A 20,953-nucleotide genomic window follows, 5' to 3' on the forward strand; every position below is an offset into this window, starting at 1 on the left:
AAAGGGACATTTCTCTCATTAGACATTCAAACCCGCTTTGCATCGTTTTTTTTTTCTGGCGAGAAATAACGAATTCGAACGACAAAACCGCCGCTTTCTGTTGTCCCGTGCGTGTCCTTTATTTCAGGCGTTCGGTTTTACCCTCCTGCGACAGGAAAGGCGATGCTGTGGCAGAGCTCTGCGGGTGTCAGGTCCTGGCGAAGCTCCCACCTCGCCTGCTGGCAGGGAAGTGACTCCACTCCTGGATTTGGGGGGGGTCCCACGTGTAACATCCTGCATCCCCTTCACGTTCACAGAAGCATAAAATCATAGAATGGTTTGGCTTGGAGGGGACCTTAAAGGACATCCATCTTCTCTATAACACCCCTGGGATCTTAGGTGATGTGGGAGACTGTAACTGGTGATGTTGTGCACAGCGGGGAGGGATGTTATCTTGGGACAGGTGAGAAATGTTATCCTGGGACAGGTGAAGAACTGAGGCAGAAGTCCTAGAGAGGGGCAATAACCTTCTTTTTTACCCCCCTGCTTGGTTAAATCCAGCTGGAGGTCCATGTCTGGAGGCAGAATGAGATCATACAAGGTTTGCAGCACCTTGGATTTCCTGCTCAGCCCTGTGACCACTGGAGCAGTACATTAATATTTTTGTATGGACTGAATATCTTCAGAGGACCCCAGTTGCTGGTGGGATCTGGGATGGGATTGATGAGCTCTGTTTCTGGCAGTGGGTAATGAAATCCTCTGAGGATTCCAGGTGAACCAGTCCATTGCTGACAGGTTTTCAGGAGCACCAGTCCCATCTACCTGTCCTGCTGTTTAATAAAAGCAGTCCCAGTTGGCTTTTGGATGGAAAGCAGCTGCTGCTGCTCCTGCTCCTTGAAATCATGAGACCTGAGATCTTTGACATGAGGAAAAAGGGGGGTTTCTGCACATGGAACAGGTTTCCCATTGCTATACATCTGTTTCCTTTCCACATGCAAATGTTTTCTCACTTATTGCAGTGGTTTTGTCACTTGGATTCTTCAGGGTGGTTTCCCCATATGCTTCTGCTACATATTGCAGGTTGGGCTTGTGATTGGCAACTGAAACACAAACACACATTTATTATTATTATTATTATTATTATTATTATTATTATTATTATTATTATTATTATTACTATCATCTGCAGAAATGCACCAAAGGGATTAGTTTATGTTGGTTAAAGTTTTTTACCTTGTCCATTCTTCTCGTGGCCTGGACTGTCTTCATTAGATCTGGATTTATAACTCTCCAGTGTCTGCTCTGAAACATCATTTTCTGCACAGAAAACAAGTGTAATTATGAGAATGATTTTTTTCCCACGACTCTTTCTCACCCTCTGCCTTGAGCATGAAAATTCTGAGGGTCCAGTTATGAAATGGGGGTTCAATCAACCTGACCAGCTCAGAGACAGGCTTAACACAGCAATTCCATGGTCAATATTCCAGGGCCAGCACCCACCTCTCTTCCACACTCCATGAGCTTTTTTCAGCTTCATCATGAAAAGCAGGACGATGATGAGCAGCACAAAAATCAGGGCAGCCACCAGGATTGGCAGCAAGAGGTCCTTCTCCTTCTTTTTGATGCCTTTGGGTTTGGGATCTTGCTCTGGAACAGAGGCAAGGGGGTGTTTGTCTTGTGAAATGTCCTGTGAGCCTCTGGTAATTAACACAATAACCTGGACCAGGCCAGAGGAACATGATAGAGGAGCAGAATTCACCTTATTTGACTTAATTTTAGGATATGAGGTCAATTTTCTTATTGTATGAATAAGAAAAACCGATTGAAATCGGTGGACTTGTGCTCTGGCACAACAAATAGCAAAATTCAGCTTTTTTTCCCCCTAGATGATACAAATGGCTGTGTTTCTGTGGTCTCCCCCAAAATTACAAGCCTTACAAACATTACCCTGGTGCGCTGACAAAGGGTTTGGAGGGGGAAATGTGGTCAGAGAGACCCAGCCTGGTGTCAGAAAGCTCCTTTCATGTTTGGAAGCTCATTAAGGAGTTCCTACCAGCAGTGAAGGTGGAAGTCCCAGTGGTGTTTTCACGTGGCAGTGGGGCTTCTGTCCTGGGAAGTTCCTCTGTTGTGACATTTCCTTTGGATGCTGGCTCAGACCCTGGAGGAAAAGAAAGGAGAACAATATTTCTCTGAAGGACCAAGAGATGCTTAAGAAATGCGTATTTTCCCAGCAGCTTTGAAGCACCTGGGACTTCCCCTGACTTAGAGCTCTGTGCTCACTCCCCTGATTCTGGATTTTGTTTAAATCTGAAACTTTGTGAAAAGAAAATCCTCAGAGTCTCTTACACATTGTGGAACTCGATGGTTCCCATTTACAGCCAAATTAAAACAAAGCTGAGCTTTGACTCTTTGGTCATTTGGGGGCTTTCCCTGTCCATCAGTTTGCTTCCTTTGCTGGGAAAACCAGGAGTGAGTGTGTATCCTTCTTCTTAAAGGAGATATTTTGGTGTTCATATCCCTGGCTCCTCCTTTAGTGTCTTCACAGCCCCCAGTGGTGCAGTCCCAGGGTGACAATCCCTGTCCTTTGCCATCACCCCCCGTGTCTGATGATGTAAATCGTACCATTGGGGTCACCATAACCCGAGGAACTTCCCAGTTCTTCATCTCCTGATGAAGCTGCTGATCCTTCAGGCCCTGCACAGACAGAGAGATGAGTTCTTTCTTATGGGCACAGACAATATATCCTTGTGTAATTTGATTTGTAAAGCTAAAATGATGATGCACCAAAACTTTGCATTTTCCTCCCTCTCCGGTGGGTGAGCACACCTTGTGAAAACCACACAATCACAGAGTGGTTTGGGGTTGGAAAGGACCTTAAAGACCAACTAGTTCCACCCTTAAAAGATCCAGGCTCCTCTTCCATGTATGTTTATCAACACATGCATGAATTGTTTATAGTTCTGTCATGTTTGTAATCAGCGATGTAGCTCTTTTGAACAAAAATAAACAAACAGTTCGTGCATTTCTAAAGCAGCAATTGACTTTTCACCGCGGGGGCCTCTCATGCCAGGCAGGCACAAAACCCTTGGTGGGGTTTGGCCAACTTCTTTGGGCGGTGGAGCTCTTGATTGTGCTGGAAAGAACTCGGTTAAGTGCAGCCTGGTGCAGGCACAGGTTTGTGTTGTTGCACAGTGCCATCTAGTGCAACCCATCCAGAGGATCCCAGCCTGGATCCCACCATCCTGCTGCATCTGAGGAGAGAGGCTTTGGCTGCCTGCATGGCTGGAAACTGGGAAAGCAAGTGATGAATGCTGTGTTTAATGTTCCACAGTTCTTTGCAACGTGGGAGGTGTGGCAGTTTGGCCTGGCTCTCCTGCTGTTCGATAAATTCCTGGGACAGAGACCAAACTTACAATCAGATGTGAGATCTGGTGGGAGGCTTTGCTGGGTTGGTGTTGGTGCTGAGCTGGAACCTGCTGGACTCTCTGGTGCTGCAGGAGGGCTGGTTGGTTGTTTGGATCCTAAAGGAAGCCCCCCCCAAACACGACAGAAATCAGAAGACACACTTTGCCACTTGAATGATCCTGGAAAAGCTAAACCTGCCCTACAAGCTCCATGCTCTGGGCTGTTTGGGTTCTCTGTCTGATTTGGGGTCACACTCACAGTCCTACTCTCCCACCCTCAGTTTCTCTGCTCTCTGAATATATTTAATGCTATGAAATGAGGAATAAAATGAAGATGAAGCACTATTATGTGTGTTTTTAGAGCAGAGGCTGTGCTGCTGTTCAGACCTGACCCCGAGGAAGAACTCCAAATTCTTTTTGCCCCAGGGAACCTTCTCCTTTAAAAACAGATTCCACACACAGGGCAGCAGACTCTGGGCTTTGGCTTTCCCTGTGTATCTGTGCAATTCTGACCCCCTCAGAGCAGTACAGCGGGAAGGAGCTTGGAAGGAGCTTGGAGTACCCGTCCTGGGGAGGTCCTGGAAGTGGAAAGATGCCATCAGCTTCTCTTCCCTCAGGGCTGGGTGGTGGATGATGCAGCTGGCTGTGGCATTGGGCCCGTAGGAGAGGACTGTCAACGTGCTGGTTGTGCTCCATTTCTTCCCATCAGATCCCAGCTTGTGCTTGGTGTCACCTGAACGTTTCAGAAAACATTTAAATGCTTTCTAGCCGAGGGCAATTGGATGAAAACCCTCCCAGGGCCAATCTGCTTCACCTTGCTGTGCTGAAGCAGCACCTGCTCGCTGTGCACGAGTGGTTTGTTGTGCAAATGGATTTCAGGGGAGCCCAAAGGTCAGGTTTTCTTCCTCCCAGCTGTTTTAAGTGCAGGCCTGGCTGCGCTTCCTCTGCTCAACCCAAACCCCAAACCTCTGCTCGTGCCGTGACTCACACGGGGAAATTCCCCACACACCATCTGGAGGGAAATGTTCACACACCCACTGGCAATTCTGGGCCTTACCAGACACAATAAATTGCTTTCTGTGGGACACTGGGGGGTCTCAGTGTCAGATAATATTCCCAGACTCTTTTCAGTGGTGCCCAGTGGCAGGATGAGGAGCAGTGGACATAAACTGAACACAAGTTCCACTTCAACAAGAGGAAGAACTTCTTTCCATGGAGGTGGCAGAGCCTGGAACAGCTGCCCAGGGAGGGTGTGGAGTCTCCCTCTCTGGAGACATCCCAAACCCACCCAGATGTGTCCCTGTGTCACCTGCTCAGGGTGACCCTGCCTGAATGATCTGCAGAGATCCTTTCCCACCCCAGCTATTCTGGGATTCTCTGTGCTCTGCAGCACAACTGAGATCAAGAAGATTTTCAATTCTATGTGACACCCATTGGCAATGAATTTGTGTTTTAGCAGCTGTGCATTTGTTACCCCAACCACAAAAATAAAAAACCCCGATTTTTGTGCAATATTTGTGCACATCGAGAAACGAGCACAGTTAATAGTGATGGGCAACAGTTACATTTGTACTAAATAAATATTTCTGTAACAGTTCTCCATCATCCCTGCAGTGCAGGTTTGACTTTTCTCCTTTTCCAGCTGGGGGAAGTCAAACACAAAGATTCACTGCCTTGCCAGAGTGAATTAGGGAGAGCTGTGGAACCTGTCTGATGTAGCTCCTACCCCTCCAGGTAATACTGACTGTATTTATATGATTTGGGAAAAGAAACATGTACTTCATGTGACACAGAGATGTGTTTGAACAGCCCTGGTGGAGAGGGAGGTATTTTAGATGTGGTGGCACAATAATTTCAACTGTCTGTTTATAATGTGGAGGTTCTGATGCTTTCCCTTGATCCCTTAAATGAAAGAAATTCCTTGTTTCCAAATCAGCCTTTGCAAATAAGTCACTGTATCACTCAGACCAGTATTTCCCAACCCTCTTTTCCATCCCCAGGAGGGTCATGGAAGAGCTCCAAAGGCTTTCAGAGTGGTTTTTGCTGGGAAGGAACTAATCTTTGTCAGCAACAGCTCAGCAATTACAGCTGATTTGCCCCTGCTGGGCCCTGGTGGAACTCAGGTGATGCTGGTAATTAAGATTTATTAGCTGTTTTCTGATTAGTCTAAATATTTGCAGTAAGTGATTAAAGCTGAGGATGGAAGGGAGAGGAAGGAGAGTCACTCCAGGCCTTCAAGAAGGAAGATCAAGGAGAGTCACTCCAGGCCTTCAAGAAGGAAGAGCACAACTGTTAAAGTAAGTGGAGAAATGCTTTTTTTGGATTTATGGAGATGTTTAATGTCTGAGTTGTGCGTTGTGATGCCACAAATAATTGACTTTATCAGGCCAGAACTGAGGTTGTTTCTGATTTGAGGAAACCCCTGGTTTTAGAAAAACACTGTGAAAAACAGACATGAAAACTCAGGGGTGGTGTGTTGCTTCCCTGAGCACTTTATTTGCATTAATGTCTTTGTGTCTGGCAGCCTGTTTTTTTTTTATTCACTCCTGATTTCTCTCTATGTTCAGGCCAGCACACTTCTGTGTTGTTTTCTTGAGCCTTAGTTACAAAAAAGCCCATCTTGGGGGCAGAGGAATATTAGAGGCTAAGCTTTGAATATGTTGCTTGATGATGCAAAATATGAGTTAATGTGTGAAAGAAAATGCATTTGCATCTGGGAGTGTTTTTCTCACACTTTGATACAGTTGTGCACCAGAGATGATAAGGCAGTGATTTTTAGAATAGTGCTATTTATAGTGATCTGAGAATAGCAGCTCTTTGTATAGTTAAGTGAGCAGAAGGGCTGCTGGTGTGTGTGAGCTGCTCAGCAAAGCTGAGGCAAATCTGGCTGCTGGTTCCAACAGAGAAATATAGTTATAATGGATTTGTTAACAGACTTTGTACTGGGGGGGTTGAAAACTCTGTCTCCAGGGGTCTGGGCTCATTTCATTCCAGTGGAATTTCTTGCTCTCTGGGGGTTTTGGTGCCAGGTGTTGCTGTTCTGTGCTGAGTTTGAGTGAAGCAGAGGAGCCTCTCCCTTGCACAGACACTGGGATTTAGTGCTGACCAGGCTCCAAACCTGCCCCAGGTTGTACTAAAGGAGTAGTAGGGGATGAGTAGTGGTCCAAACTGATGTGTTGCAGAAGGTGTTTCCCCCTCCAGTATTTTTAAGCTGCCCAAGGCTGGTAAGAAGGAATTGTTGGTGATCAGCCCTGGTCCTTGAGCACTTACCTGGGAGCTCCATCCCGTTGTCCAACAGCCAGGTGACCCGGGGCTGGGGTTTGCATCCTCGGGTGTAGCAGGACAGTGTAATGCCTCTTCCTGTGTCTTGGGATACTTCCAGTACTGGATTAGAAGGGGCAGCTGTGGCAGGAAGGCTTAGAGTCAGTACTGGGGCATCTTTCTCCTCAGTTTTGTGAGTGGGGGCACACAGAGCATTGTCTGGAGGGGCTCAGCTGAGCCCAGGATGCTGTTGTGTTAAGCACCATTAAAATTCCATGCAAAACTGCAGGCTTGGGGTTGAGGAGCTGGCTCTGTTGTCCTGCTCCTCTGGAACAAGCAGGGGAAGGGACTTACCCAGTACCTCAACAGGCTGGGCCTTGCTTTGGAAGGGTTTGCCATAGTAGAAGCATCTGTAGGAGCCTTCGTCGTGCACTGTGACCTGGGACAGCTGGATGGATAATTCATCCTTGGAATAATGGATGAGTTTGTACCTCTTGTCTCTTAAAACTGTGAGGAAAACAAAACCCAGGGTGCCACGTGTGTTGGTACATGAGAGGAAGGCAAATAACCAAAGCAGTGGTGACTGAGGACAGTTTTTATAATTGAATTTTTAAAATTCCTCGCTTGATGTACCAGAGCAGTTTTTAATGAAACCATCTCCTAGGATATCTCTGCTCTGCTGTACAGTTCCCTTTCTCTCTCTTGACTTTCTAATCTTTATTTCATCCCTCCTGGCTGACTTAGAGGAGCCCTCAAGGTCAGGCCAAGTTCCTGGACTTTTCCCACTGTTGCAACACAGAAACTGTAACTTTCTGCCCTTAAAATGAACTGAAACTGGGGGTGTGCACCAGTCACAGGGAGAAAAAGACTTCAAAAGCTATCTTTTTATTTTTACCAATTTTTTTTTCAGCTGAGGTTTTTGTAAAAATACAGAACCTGGAGAAAATCACAGCACTTCCACAGTGATTAAATACTAAACGATTCTGAGATAACCAGGATGTGTTGTGTTTGTAGCTGCAATGAGGCTGGAGGGAACTGATTTACAAAGTGGTTTATTGGAGAAGCCACGAGACAGAGGCTCCCTGGGGTGACTCAGAATGAAAAATGAAAACTTCCATGTGCAGTGTCAGCTTTGGTTTCTCCTTAAACAGGGATTGCTTTCTTTTGTAATACAAAAGGAGAATATTTGGTGTGCCTGACTTATCCAGGATCCAAATGCTTTGCAAACTCTGGTCCTCGTGGGTGTTGTATCATGTGTCTGACTGAAGGGTAATTGTGGGATGTTGCATTTATGGGGGGAATCCTCAGGTGATGGAAGTTTTTGTTCCCTTGGGTTAAAATCTGCTGCTGTAGACACTCATGGATATGTCCTGTCCCCACCCTACCCTTCTGTGTCAGCTCAGAAACACTCAAGCATCAAAAGGGCTGAAGCTTAAAAGGTGCAGATGCTTAAAACTGGAGATGGACAGAATCAAGTGTCTTGGTCCAAAATTGCTTAGAAAGAGTTTGTGGACATAAAGAACCTGTGTAAATAAAAGGATTTTCCTACCGTTGCCTACCTCTGTGGTGTAAAATAGCAAGAATACAGATATATGTCAAAAATAGTGATAATTGATGGAGAGAGGATTTCCCTCCAGGTTTGCAGACTAACAGACTGCAAGAGGGGAGAGGAACCCTTGCCTTAGGCTGTTGGGATTTTGGGGGCCTGGATGTCCAAGCAGCACAGGGTGGGTTGCAATAGCCCCATTTCCCACCTGGACTAGCTGTCAGGGGCTCAGCATGGAGTTGTTTTGGATCCCATTTAAACCTGAGGGTTCACACCCTGAGAATACTGAACCTGGGATCTTGGGTTCCCCAGGAAACAGTTCCACATCCATACAGGGGTGAGTCACTTCAAATGGCTAATGGGCACTCATCCCACTTGCTCTTGTAGCTGAGTAAATAGGAACAACAGTTACTCATGGCATTTTCTGTTTAGAAACATTGGCAATATTTAAGGGAAGCGTCAGTGAGCTGGTTTGGTGTGGGTGTGACAAGACCTGGTGGCTGTGATTCCCAGAGCAACCTCTTGGGCTGTTTCAGTGGGCATTTGGTACCCAATTTGGATAAATCCCAGTCATTGTTATCATTAAAACATATAGGATTTAACAAGAACGTTTAACAAGGAATGCTGGCTGGGTACTGTGCAAATAGGGAAGGCCAAAGCAATTCTCATCTTGCAGAGCTGTTTGCTCCAAGAGGAGGAGAGACAGGGACAGAGGGAGGTGAGGTGTAGGGAGTGGAAGGGAATGCAGTAACTGTAGCTTTGGCTTTGTCAGCACATCTAAGAAATCACTGCTTGTTTCTAAAAACTTTCTCTTGGTGCACTCCATCCAACTCCCTGGTGAGCAGGAGGGTGCCCAGGGCTTTCAGGCACATCCACCTCTGTCTCTCCTGTGGGACCAGGGTGGGGTTTAGTGCTGAGCTCTGGGTGCTGGGGGGAACTTCAGTTCACTGCTGAAAGCTCCAGTGCCAGACCCCTCCTGGGGGGGTTTCCATCTCATCCCCTTCCTGCCAGAAAGGGCTCCACTGTGAAAGCCCCTGGAGGGGTTGGGTGGTGGGTGAGTCAGAGCAGGAGCTGGGCCAGCCCACCCCGAGTGCCCCCCACCCCCGTGGAGAGTGGAACAGCAGCTCTTCACACTCACCCTGCTGGCTGTTGAGAAAAATGGTGAAACCACGAGGGTTCAACCACTGCAGAGCAGAGCTGGGGGCAGCGCTGGGGGGGCTGAAGGTGCAGTGCAGGGTCAGGTCTTCTCCTTCCTTCACAGTCACAGTTTCACTGCCAGCCCCTGGAAACCCCCCTGCCACAGCCCGGGGGGGGGAAAAAAACACCTCTTAAAGTGTGACAATAAATTTCACAATGTTTTGTACACAGTAATACTGCAACTGTCCTTTTTCCCAAGGGGTTTTTCTGCCCTGGGAAACTTGCCAGTGTGGTTGTACTGATATAAATCAATCACAGTCATTAGAGAGGTCAGTGGGGACTTGTACCAAAGGTTTGTGATCAGCACAACCAGATTTAGTTATTAAATGTTATTAACCATCAAAGGATTGGTAGTAGACCCATTTAATGCACTTGCTCCCTGCATGTTAAAACAAACATTCATTTCCTTTATTCCATTATTGGAACTCCATGATCTTTGAGGTCCCTTCCAACCCAAACCATTCTGTGATTCTGTAATTCTGTGTTTCACTGAGGAGCTGTTGAATCTGATTTGCAAGTGTGTGAGGCTGAGCAATGAAGGATTTTTTTTTTTAGCACCTCTGAAAAACGAGGCTTTTTTATTCAGAAATCATGATGCTGCAACTGCTTGGAAACTTCTTGCCAAGATAAGATCCACAAACCTGGCCTGGCACAGGTTACTAAAATGAAATTTCATTCTCTTCTCTCAGTTCATTTTACAGTAAAATGTCTTTTGCTCTCTCCAGACATTCTAAGATATATAATGTATTCTGTGAAGATATTTGACCTGGAATGAATTACCTTCTCCAGAAAAAAGGCAAGCCCTGGAGAAATTACTAAGAGCAGTTCCTGGGTTGGAGTTAAGTAAATAGGCAGTAAGAGGGTTTTGCTTTTCATGCCCTTTTTATGTGTTTTGATTTTATTTTCTGGGTAGCTCTTTGCTGCAAGTTCCTGCTGCAGTTTGGGGAAATGAATCTTTCTGGGCTTTGGGAAAGCTTTTCATGTTCTTCAAGATTTTAAATATATCAGAAATGAAGCTTTTGTGGAGCATCGTTGCTGGAAACTGTTATTTTCCCACTGGAAATAGGGGAAGGACTTGTCCCCCTGTAAGACAGTTGTTTCCCAGGGGGGTTTGTGGCCTTTGTGGAAGGAGGTGCAGTGTTGTTTGAGTGGCAGGGGAGGGTTGTCTGTGGTTTTCCATGGGGCCTTTCTTCATCATGATGGTTTCCTGTCACCCCCAGCAGTGTGGGGTCTTTTCAAATCACACCTCTGGAGGTGAGAACAGCAAGACTGAGCCAGAAATGGGGGTGTTGTTTGCTTTTCTGAAGCAGAGCATAGATGTAATTTCCATGGGAGCCCATGGCTTTGCTCAGCCCATGACTCACAGGTGAAATGTTCCCTGCACAGGGGGCAGTTGGACCTGGTTGTGATCTTCAGTCACTGGGGAGTGGGAGATGCTCCTGTGCCAGCTCCAGGGGATGGGGGTTCTTGCACCACGTGTGCCCCACTTGGAAAAGCGAGTCTGGCATCAAATACAGTGAAATATCCACCTTCTGGGCAAGAAAGAGCAACAATTTTGTGCTAGAAATTGCAGGGTGCACTGAGCAGAGTAATTCATGCCTCTGGTTGCTGTTCTAAGAGCCCCCAGAAGTGCACTGAGAACTCAGTGCACTGAGATGTGCACTCAGAGCAGAGCTCTTCGAACCTGTGGCCCACACAGACACCCTGTTTAAAGGGTTATTTTTGACCTGTGAGTGGAGCTTGAGTGAATTGTGCTGCCCAAGGCAGCCAGTGGTGGTCAGCAAGACCCAGGTTCATCCTTCAGGAGTCTGGCAGTGAGGGGGGAGAGGGTTTGTACTCTGAGCAGAAGCTTCTGAGGGCATTAGCAAAGTAGCAGCAGCAGCCCTGCTGTGGTTTCTGCTCCAGGAACTGCTAAGGGAGAAGGACCACACATTCATTCCTCCTGCACAGCTCAGGAGTGAAGCCTGCAGGAATCCTGAGCAAGGATCACTGTCCTGCTGGTTTTTTCCTTAAATCTTTCCCTGTCTGACACAGTCAAATATGAATCTCTCACACTTCTGTGTATGAAAGAGAGGAGATTAGCAAAGCAGGTATAAGCTACATCCTCTAACAGGAGCAAGGAGACTGAGCATTTAAAGTGCTTTTCTTTTTGCAAAGTACTTTGCAAGTGCTTTTAAAATTATTCTGACTTTTATCAGCCTCTTTTTCCGCAATGCACACACAGATATCCAAGCCATGGAAAGTAAGCAGTGATCCCAATTTAAGGGAGAATCCCTTGTTATCTCCAGTATGTCACCAGCTGCTAGGAGGTGACTTGGTCTCACAGATCCTGGTTTTTGGAGTCAGCTGAGACTCAGCTTTGGGAGTGGAGTCACAATATCTCGGTGTCAACCAGAAAACAAGGCAGCAAAGCTGGAACTCTGGGAATAGAACTCTCCAGGCTGGACTGGGCGCAAAGGGGAGGTGGAGCAAAATAATCCAGAGGTCCTACCTTGCAGGAGGAGCAGAGCCACGGCGTGCAGCACCCTGGTGACAGTCATGCTGTGCTCTGGGGACAGGCAGTGCTGGCTTCCTCTCTCTGCTGGGGCTGCTGAGCAGCAGCAGGTCCCTTTTCAGCCCGGGGGGGAGCAGATTTCCCATGACTTCATCCCCCCCAGGGTCTCTGCCCCTTCCCTTCTCGCTGCTGTTCCACTCTCCTCTGCCCCCACCTCACATTTCCCGTGTGTTGGCGACTGCTGAGAAATCAGTGACCTCACAGGGCCCAAAAATGAAACTGGTGGGTGACAGGATGGGGGGACTTGGAGAGATGCACGGGGGGGGGGAGCAGGAAAAGGTTAAGAGAACCATGACCCTGTGATGCTCCAGCTGTGCCATGTCCAGGATTTCATTCCCAAAATGGGAAGGCAGAGCAAGGTGGCTTGAAAATCTGGCTGTGTGGTTTAAATCCCTGGGGAAAAAAAACATCCTTGTGTCACTCAGCTCTTGCCCCAGGGGGTTTGTTTGGCTCTTTTTGTTGGGGTGAAATAATGAGAGAAAGGTAATTTTGCTGTGTGTGGTTTGTGGCTCTCCAGGGAGGGCAGAGCTGGGGTGAGGTGGTTGTGAAAGGTTTGCTGGGCAGGGATGGGGGCAGTGAGCAGGTCCCACAGGACTGGTGGCACAATTTGGGTTCCTCATGTCCCCTTGCAGGTCTGATTATTTCAGGAGTGATCTGAGACACAGAAAACCTTCTGTGTCCCCTTGGTCTGTGATTTATCCCAAGATTTATCCATGTGTTTCATGGTGTAGCCACGTGTGGTGACTTCCAAAAGGCTTTGGCACATCCTCTTCTGGGCTTTCTTTGCCACTGCCCAAAATTTAGTGTAAATGGCTATTACTGTCCAAATAAACTGACTTTAATAAGGTCAGAATTATGGCTTAAAAGCTGTGTGCACTTGCAGGATGTGGGCTTGAGGGAAGTGGACAAAATGGTTAATTATAAATGCATTACTGGTTTGGCTTCTAATTTATTAGAAACTGTTTCCATTAAACTTTCAGGTGCAGGGAATTGCATCCTTCTATTAGTGTACATCTGATTTATGAAAGTTATGGTTTCTATGTTAATCATAATATAATCAATTTTACTGGGGTACAGAGCTGCAGGTCATGAATTCATGGAGTTGGTTTGAAAGGGAAGAGCCTCTCTGGCTGATAAAACTATTGCTGGATTAAAAAAAAAATCCAAATTTAAGTTAACAGCGCTTTGGGTTTAGAAGCTGTGCTTCCATTCCACACATGAAATAAGTCTGGGGAGGGAAAAGGCAACAAGGAGATGAGACCCCAGGGAAAACCACACTCGAGAGGGTTTTGTGCCATCTGCTGTCAAACGGATGAACTTCACCATCAGCGCAGGGAACGAAAACGTGGCTCAAATTCCAACACACTCCAGAGGAAAACTGGAATAGGAAGGGTGTTTGGCATCTTTATTAAATCACCTATGAGACTTTTTTTCTTTTTTGTCTGACTTTCGAGAAATCCATTTAATGTCAGAAGCGAATTAAACTGCAGTGGTTGTTTTAACAGTTGTTAGCACTCGAAACTGAGATTAAAAACAACCAACCAACCCCCCCTTCCCGCCCCCAAAATAAAAAAATACAGATGTCACAGGTAATTACAGCTATTTTTGGCAATACAATTATTGTTTTTTTTTTAAACAGCAAACATTTTTTTTCCCCCTCAAATAAATACAATCTGCTCACACTAAAAAAAAACAACAACATAATAAACAGAATGCTACAACAGGTCGAAAATGAAACACCAGGAAAGTTGATAACATCGAGTTTGAAGGGATGTCACTGAGTGAAACTTGAGAAAATACGTTTGAATGGGACATAATAAAGGAACTGGCTGTGTGTTTTCTGTCAGGAAGCACGTGCAGGTCATGAATATTCCCCAGGGAACAAGTATTTGAGGAAGTGGTGAGCAGCAAGTAGCAATTTAGGGTGTTTGCAGCCAATCACACCAACTGCTTAATTGCATTTATTTTCTTCATTGATTCACCATTTCAAGCATGTCTGCCCCCACCATCTCATGTGTATTTTTAACTTAAAAATAATTTCTTCTGTGCTCAGGCTCTTATTTTTTAAGAAACAAAGCAAACCACAAACCAAACTCGTTCTTTGGTGATAAAAATTATCCCTCTCACGGTAACATTGACACTAAAATGTAATATCAGAGGGGAGAAGGAGGCTCCTGCTCTCAGCTAACTTCTTCCTGAAACTGTTCAATCTGAGAGAAAAGGGAATTAACTGTGTTTTTTTAAGTTATTATGGTCTGGATCCTCATTTTGCATAAAAAAAGCAAAGCTCTGTGATTTCAGTTTACAGTGTCAATTTGACTCTTTTATTTTTCTAACCCAACCCATGAGCTGCAATTAACGAAAATACTGAATTAACAATTTATTCTTGGCAGTTTTATTCCTTAATTAGGGAAAAATCTGGGAACTATTTGCCTCCTCCAACCTGATGAGACTGTTGGGATCTGATGCAGCTCAAAGTGAAGGCAAGGGAAAGACTTGACATAGATCAAGTCTAAATTTAGGACAAAACACTGGAGTGACTTAAACACACATTAATGAGCAGCAATGGAGTGAAAGTGAAGCAGCAATTGTTTTGTACCCTTAATTTCTCAATTAAAAATTTTAAAGGAACACATTTTTATTCTTTCCCCCCCCCTAAATAAACCTTATCAACATGAGACAACACAAAACCCCAAAGAGAAATCAAAATGCTAGAAGAAAATAAGATTTTTTCTTTCTTTCTTGACACCTAGTTCGAGACAAGACTACAGTTGTCAAAATACTTTCCCAAACATCAAAAAATATACTTTTTTTTTTTTTAAGAAGAGAGTATTTTACCACTACCTTCTCCAACAGAACATTCTTCTATATCACTATTGCAAAGAGCAGCTTGTACACTATTCAAACTGTGCACTCAGGTTTTGTTCCCTCTCTGTTTCATGCTTCTGCTTAAAAAAAAAACCACTTCTTCTAATGTCACTTAACTGCAGCAGGGCCTGAGCAGCCTCCACTGCTTTTTACAGGCAATAAATACTATAATATAATGATTTTATTGCCTCCACTGCTTTGTACAGGCAATAGATATTATAATATACTACTATTTATTGCCCAAATTACATCTGGCTGGCCCCCAGCATGAAACAAAAAGCAATCTGGAGGATTCCACATCAGGAACCAAATTTCTTTTGGTGTGATTGTCAACTACTTAGTTTTTAAGCGTGGAGGAAAACAAGCCAGAAATGCTCTTCAGGATGTCTTTGCACAGCCCAAACCACTTTAAATTACAATTAAAAATTAAACCTGACAGTGATAAACCTGCCCAGGAGCAGTTTGCTCTGTCAGCCCATGAATTATCTCCCTGACTTTGCAGTTACATCCCTGGGATAATAATGCACTTACAAGTGGCCCAGGGTGTGTTACACAGGCAGAAAGGTCCAAATCCCAGAATATTCCTGTGGGTGGTGACAGTGGACAGGATTTTGCACAGGATGAGCTCTGTGCTGGCTGGAAATAGGTACAGAATCTGGTGGTCAAGCTCAATTAAACCCAGAGACAAGCTGAGCTTGTCTGAGTCTGGTGACATCTGAGTCAGGTGCATCCCGGTTTTGCCTCATTTAGGAAAAGGGAATTGCAGTTTGTGACTCCTGCTTTGTTCTGGCTGCTGGAAGGGCAGCTTGGATGTGTCCTGGTGGAGGTGGGACCAGTCCTGTTGAAGGCTGGATGGCTTAAAATAAATCAACACAAAGGCAACTCTGATCTAGGAATATTAAACCTACATCAAACTGGACCTGTGTTGACCCATTCACACATTTCCAATGAGGGCTCTGACACTTTCTGCAGAGGAAAAGCAGGACAGAAGGATGCTGGAATGTCTCCCTGGTACATCTGAATGTGCCTTTGATGCTATTTTTTTGATTGTTACCTTGTTTTCACTCTTTGTTGCCCAGTGAAATTGTTGATGCCCCATCCCTGGGAGTGTCCAAGGCCAGGCTGGATGTTGGTCCAGTGGAAGGTGTCCCTGCCCATGGCAGGGGGGTGGAATGAGATGAGCTTTAAGGTCCCTTCCAACCCAAACCATTCTGGGATGATTCTATTTCTGGGAATACTCAGATTTATGGCTCAAACCAAGAAAGGGCTTTGCCTAAATAGCCTAAATCTCTATCATCCCACTTGAACACATTTTTAAGTACCTTCTGACAGTGATGAGATCCATACAAGTGTCTGCAGCAACATTTTCATCCAAGGCTGATGACTTAGATAATTCTAATCCAACCCCCCCCGCTCTGATGCCACTTTATTCTCTAAACTACCCACTGTGGTGTATTTTGCATTCTCCTGGCACTGGCATCCTGCAGGCCCTTGCACCAGGAGGATTCCTCTTGTGACTCCAAAGATTTTAGTTAAAGATGGAAACTCTCCTCTTCCCCTTCTCCCAAAATCCTAACCCTTCCCCCACTGGATAAATAGCATCTTAATAGGCCAAAGCATGTTGCTCCTAAATTTAAGTGTACTGGGTTTTTTTTTCTTTCAGCTGCTTTGTCTTTATGACAGATGGCACTTGGGAATTAAGGATAAGGAAGCAAAGCACTGAATTCCAGCATCTTTTTGAGTTTCATCATTCCCTCCTGGAGAAAGCTGCTTACTGCAGAATCTCACCAGGGCTGGCAAAAAAAAAAAAAAAATAGCTCCCAGGGGACAGAAAGCCACCCCTGTGTGAATGACCAGCACTAAATCTCAGTATAAAAGGGAAAACCCCTTTTCTGAAGGGAATTTAAATGGCACAAGTGCTTTAGGCTGTGTCTGTGCACAGGGATGGATTTCAATAATCAAATTCACCAACCCTGAACTTTCTAAATCCTCCAGGTTTGGTTGAAATAGGTTTATTTTATCTCCCCTTAAAAGAAACTGCTCCCAGTCTTTGTTCATAACAACTTTTGGTGCTCAAACTTCACCTGTAACTGATGGGAAATTTGGGATTGTCCTGTGGTGCAGGTCAACATCCCTCAACCTCTGCATCCAGCACAACACCCACCACAGTGCTCAGACACAGGAGAGGAACAACCTGCTGCTGGACCCTCCTTTGCAGCTGGTGGTGATGAAAAGGTGCTGAGAATTTGGGGGCTGTGAGTGTAGCCCCTGCTCACACGTGGGGCTGGAGGAGCCTGCTAATGCTCTGCAAAAATAGTAGTGGAAAAAAACCCATCCCCAGCCTCCTGACTGCTCCACTGCCACAGTGCTGGGTGTTCCTAACGGGGTGCAGATGGCAGTGAAAGTGTCACCAGGGCTCCCTCTGAGGTGGGAACGTGACTCAGCACAGACTCTGTGCTGTGCAAGACCTTCAAACCTGTATTTTAATATATTTTTTCCCCCTGAAATCAGTCCCTTTTTGTATTTTAGTCGTAGATGAGACTCTTTGTGTGACTGTGGCTGTGTGAGATACACCAGGACAGCTGCTTGGGTGACCCCCTGGGCATGGGATGACTGTTTTTCCACTGTCAATAGAACACAAGAGAGAAGAGACATTCTCCAACACTTCCAAAGGCCATGGGTTGGCTTTTCCTGGCTGGGGTGGCTTTGCCTATTCCTGCAGTAAGGTTTCTCTCCAGTTAAAGCCTCCAGTTGGTCCATGTGTGAGAGGGAGGATGGGGGGGTCTGTGAGCTGCCAAACACCCGTGTCTCCCAGTTCTTCACAGGAGCAAAACCCCAGGTATGGAATCTGTGGGAAGAGAGATGGAAAGAGAGGTAACAATAAGCAGGGATTGAGCTGAGCTGCCTTCAGGGGTGAAGTCCTGCTGTGCTGCTTAATCATTGCACCACCTTCTCTCTTTCTCTCTCCCCAAAGCCCTTTTTCAGAAGGGGATTGTAGGACTCAGGTGTGACAGACACTGTGCATCTTTGTGTGTGCAAAACTCTGGGAAAGACAGATTATAGCCTTGTATCTTGGTTTAAATACAGGCCAGGAATCAGCTGTGATTGACTGTGCACCTTTGTATGTGCAGAACTCTGGGAAAGACAGATTATAGCCTTGTATCTTGGTATAAATACAGGCCAGTTCACACCAAAGGTGTTGGCTGACATGGTTCCCAAACCCTGAAGGCCAGCACAGCTCTGCAGGGAACTATGGATCCTGCAGATCAGCTCAGAATACCCCAGTGGGGCCTGGCAGTGGGCAGTGCCCTCTCCCTGGGCAGGGCTGGAGGAAAGGAGTGAAGGTGATAAAAAAACTCATTATAGTTTTCAGTCCTTTCCTATGGCAGTGAGCGAGATGAGAAGGGGGAGTGCAGGTCAGAAGTGCCCTGGCCACTGTGGTGAGGGGGTTCTGGGCACTGTGGGAGTCTCTGCACAGCCCCTGGTCCCCAAAAAACCAGGGCAGAGTCACTGCCAGCCCATGTGGAGCTGGGCACCTGATCCCACAGTGACAGCAGGGATGCTCTCAGACCATCAGCCTCTTAAATCAACCTTCTGCACTCCCCTGACTGCTGAAAGGAGTGAAACTCGGGCAGAACCAAGTGTCTCTGCCTGGCAGAGCAGATTTCAAACTGCTTTTCCTCCCTGCAAAGCCAGAGCTTTGCCCCTTGGTGGGAATTACCTTTCGGACCATCTGCACGAAGTCCTTGGAGTTCTGTGGGGACAGCCCTTGGAGCTGGCAGGTACAGGCCTCCAGGGAGGATGCATGGGCCACTATCAGGATGTTATTTCCTGAAATAAAGGGAGAAAAACAGGTTAAAGAGGGAGATGAAGCCAAATTCAGGCACTGGTGCACAAGATCAAGCAGACCATTAAAAAAAACCAGTTTCAACTCATCACGTAACAACACATCAAGCTGTGTATTAGGGAGGAAAAACGTGATTTATTAACATATTTAAAGCATTTCTCAATTTTAAGGATGATGGTTAACTCAGTGCTACTTAGTTTTTGATGCTTTCTGAAGAAAACAAGAATTGCAGTGAGATTCCATCTGTCTTGGGAAGCAGGTGCTTTTTGCCTACACAAACATCAATTCCTATTCCAACAAACACTTTAATTTCTCTTGCTGCTTTTCCACTGTGGTAATTTCACATTTCCATTTCCAAGCTCCTTTACAACCAATGCCCCACTGTGCTATTGAAGTTTTGTGTGCAAACTATTAAAGCAAAAGCTTAGAGACAGATCAGTGAAATGAAATGAGGAAAAACACCACGACTTAGAAACATCCCATTTCTATGTTGTGAATGAAAAATAACAGCTAGAGGTCTGTTTCTTTTTTTAAATCTCAATATTGTGCTTGGAGAAACGTTTTAAGGTCTTTCTGGGAGATATATTTCAGAGTAGGAGCTCAGCTAGAGGAGGGATGATGCCCCATCTGATGCTGGGAACAGACAGCAGAGTGCAAAAATAGCTCATTTATTCCCTTGGGTTGGGCAGCAATCCCTAAAATACCTTGTTATTTAAGTTTATGGACCTTTCTCATAAGGTGAATGCATTTCAACTCGTAGCTCTGACACTTGCAGGAGTTTCCAGTGTCTCTGGGAGAGGGATGAGAGATCCATGTATGGGAATTCCCCCCCCTTAAGAGGGAAAGGCTGGTCAGGAATATTGGCATTCACATCCCAGCCAGCCTGGCTTGTTTTTTCAGCCCCTCTGCAGCACTTACCTTTGCCTTTACATTCACTGATGATTTCCTTTGTTACTTGGTAGCTTCTGCTTATGTAGGTGTCATAAGATTCAGAAACCACCAGCTTGCTGACAGGAATATGAGGTCTGTGAGCAGAAAAACACACAGTAAACTGGAAGAAGCAATAAAGTTCTAAGTGCAGGTTATGGTTCATCTCAAGGTATCTGTTCTTTAACCCTCCTCTTTCCCTCAGTCCCCAGAACTTGTGCCAGGACCGCTGTGATGATTTTTAAACTTCAGGAATGAATTTAAAAAGAATGCTTTGAGATAATTGGGGGAAATGATAATTGTTTCCTCTGATGGGGATCACTTAGTGAAGGCAGCTGGGTGTGCTTGTGTTCCTCCTGCAGTAGAGATGCTCCTTTCTGTTTCTTTAGGCAGGTGTGTGGAAAAAATTTGGTTTATAATGAGCCATTTTCACATCATGTTCAGCCCAGCAGCCTGGAACCTGCTCTGAGTTTATTTTGGGAGCCTCAGCAGCTCTTCCAGGCACTGCCTAAACTTGAAAACCACCCTTTCCCCTCCCCTTTTCTGCTACCTGTAGGTTGTATCAACGCTTAGAGTAGCTGCAGCTAAATCCACAGGGGGGATCCAGGCAGGTAGTGTGTTCCCAGAGACCCACTTGGTCCACTCAAACAAGCCTGGCTCTATCCGGATTTTCAGGTTGTTCTCCTGTTGCATACCTGGAAAAGGGGGAGAAGAGGCCAGGGATCAATGGAAGCAGCTGGGGAGGGAGGCAGCAAGACTTGGCAGCTTTAACAGTTCAGTTTGATTGTTTGTGAATTGTTTTAATCAGTTGATTAATGGTGGGTATGGAAGATGAAATATTTAATATATAAGGTAGGATATGCCAGGGAAGGTAAACCTCTGGCTGGCAGCTACATTAAAATTAAATGGCAATTAAAGAAGGGTTCTTTTGTGCTAATATAAAATATATTCCCATGGAGATAATCCTCACCCTGAATTCCCCTTCCCCTGGGTCTCCCAGATCAGTGTTTTACCCGGACAGTGAGAGGAATGTTGTGTGGTCTCACCTTTCAGGATGTTGTGTGCTGTCTGCACACACCTCAGGGATGGGGAGCTGTAGATGTAGTCTACAATGGTATTAGTTTCTAGCAAGGCTTCACCTGCAAGGAAGTTTTACCTCCTGTGAGTAAAATCAGACAAGTGGCACTGCAACATCAACAACAACCTGCAGCCACCCAGCAAGGAGCTGCTCAGGTCCTGCCTCCCTTGGGTCCAGCCAAAAAGCAACCAGTGTGCTCAGAAAAATTGGGGAGGGCTTGGATTTGATTTGATTTCTTTTATAAGCTGTAAATCAGAGCGATTCAACGAAACTCAAACCCAACTTAATTCAA

At 45.7% G+C, this 20,953-nt stretch overlaps 2 protein-coding genes across 2 annotated transcripts in view; both read right to left on the reverse strand.

Moving 5' to 3' along the window:
* Positions 1-25: 25 nt before the first annotated feature.
* CRTAM (cytotoxic and regulatory T cell molecule) lies at positions 26-11,927 on the reverse strand. The gene is made up of 11 exons (XM_064634381.1): positions 11,879-11,927; positions 9,329-9,484; positions 6,999-7,151; positions 6,654-6,785; positions 3,946-4,116; positions 3,393-3,500; positions 2,602-2,673; positions 2,033-2,137; positions 1,480-1,626; positions 1,213-1,296; positions 26-1,079 (listed from the first exon to the last, which is right to left on the reverse strand). The coding sequence occupies exons 1-11, from the start codon at positions 11,925-11,927 to the stop codon at positions 949-951; spliced, it is 1,308 nt and encodes a 435-aa protein (XP_064490451.1). The 3' UTR covers positions 26-948.
* A 1,393-nt stretch (positions 11,928-13,320) lies between these two features.
* UBASH3B (ubiquitin associated and SH3 domain containing B) overlaps positions 13,321-20,953 on the reverse strand; it is a 64,274-nt gene continuing 56,641 nt past the window's right edge. The window contains exons 10-14 of the mRNA XM_064634609.1: positions 20,630-20,722; positions 20,134-20,278; positions 19,575-19,681; positions 18,531-18,640; positions 13,321-17,657 (exon numbers count right to left, since the gene is read on the reverse strand). Coding sequence (XP_064490679.1) covers positions 17,520-17,657; positions 18,531-18,640; positions 19,575-19,681; positions 20,134-20,278; positions 20,630-20,722 — 593 coding nt within the window. The 3' untranslated portion in view covers positions 13,321-17,519. The remainder of the gene's footprint in view (positions 17,658-18,530; positions 18,641-19,574; positions 19,682-20,133; positions 20,279-20,629; positions 20,723-20,953) is intronic.

The sequence above is a fragment of the Pseudopipra pipra genome, chromosome 23 (genome assembly GCF_036250125.1).
Source record: "Pseudopipra pipra isolate bDixPip1 chromosome 23, bDixPip1.hap1, whole genome shotgun sequence".
Classification (NCBI taxonomy): domain Eukaryota; kingdom Metazoa; phylum Chordata; class Aves; order Passeriformes; family Pipridae; genus Pseudopipra; species Pseudopipra pipra.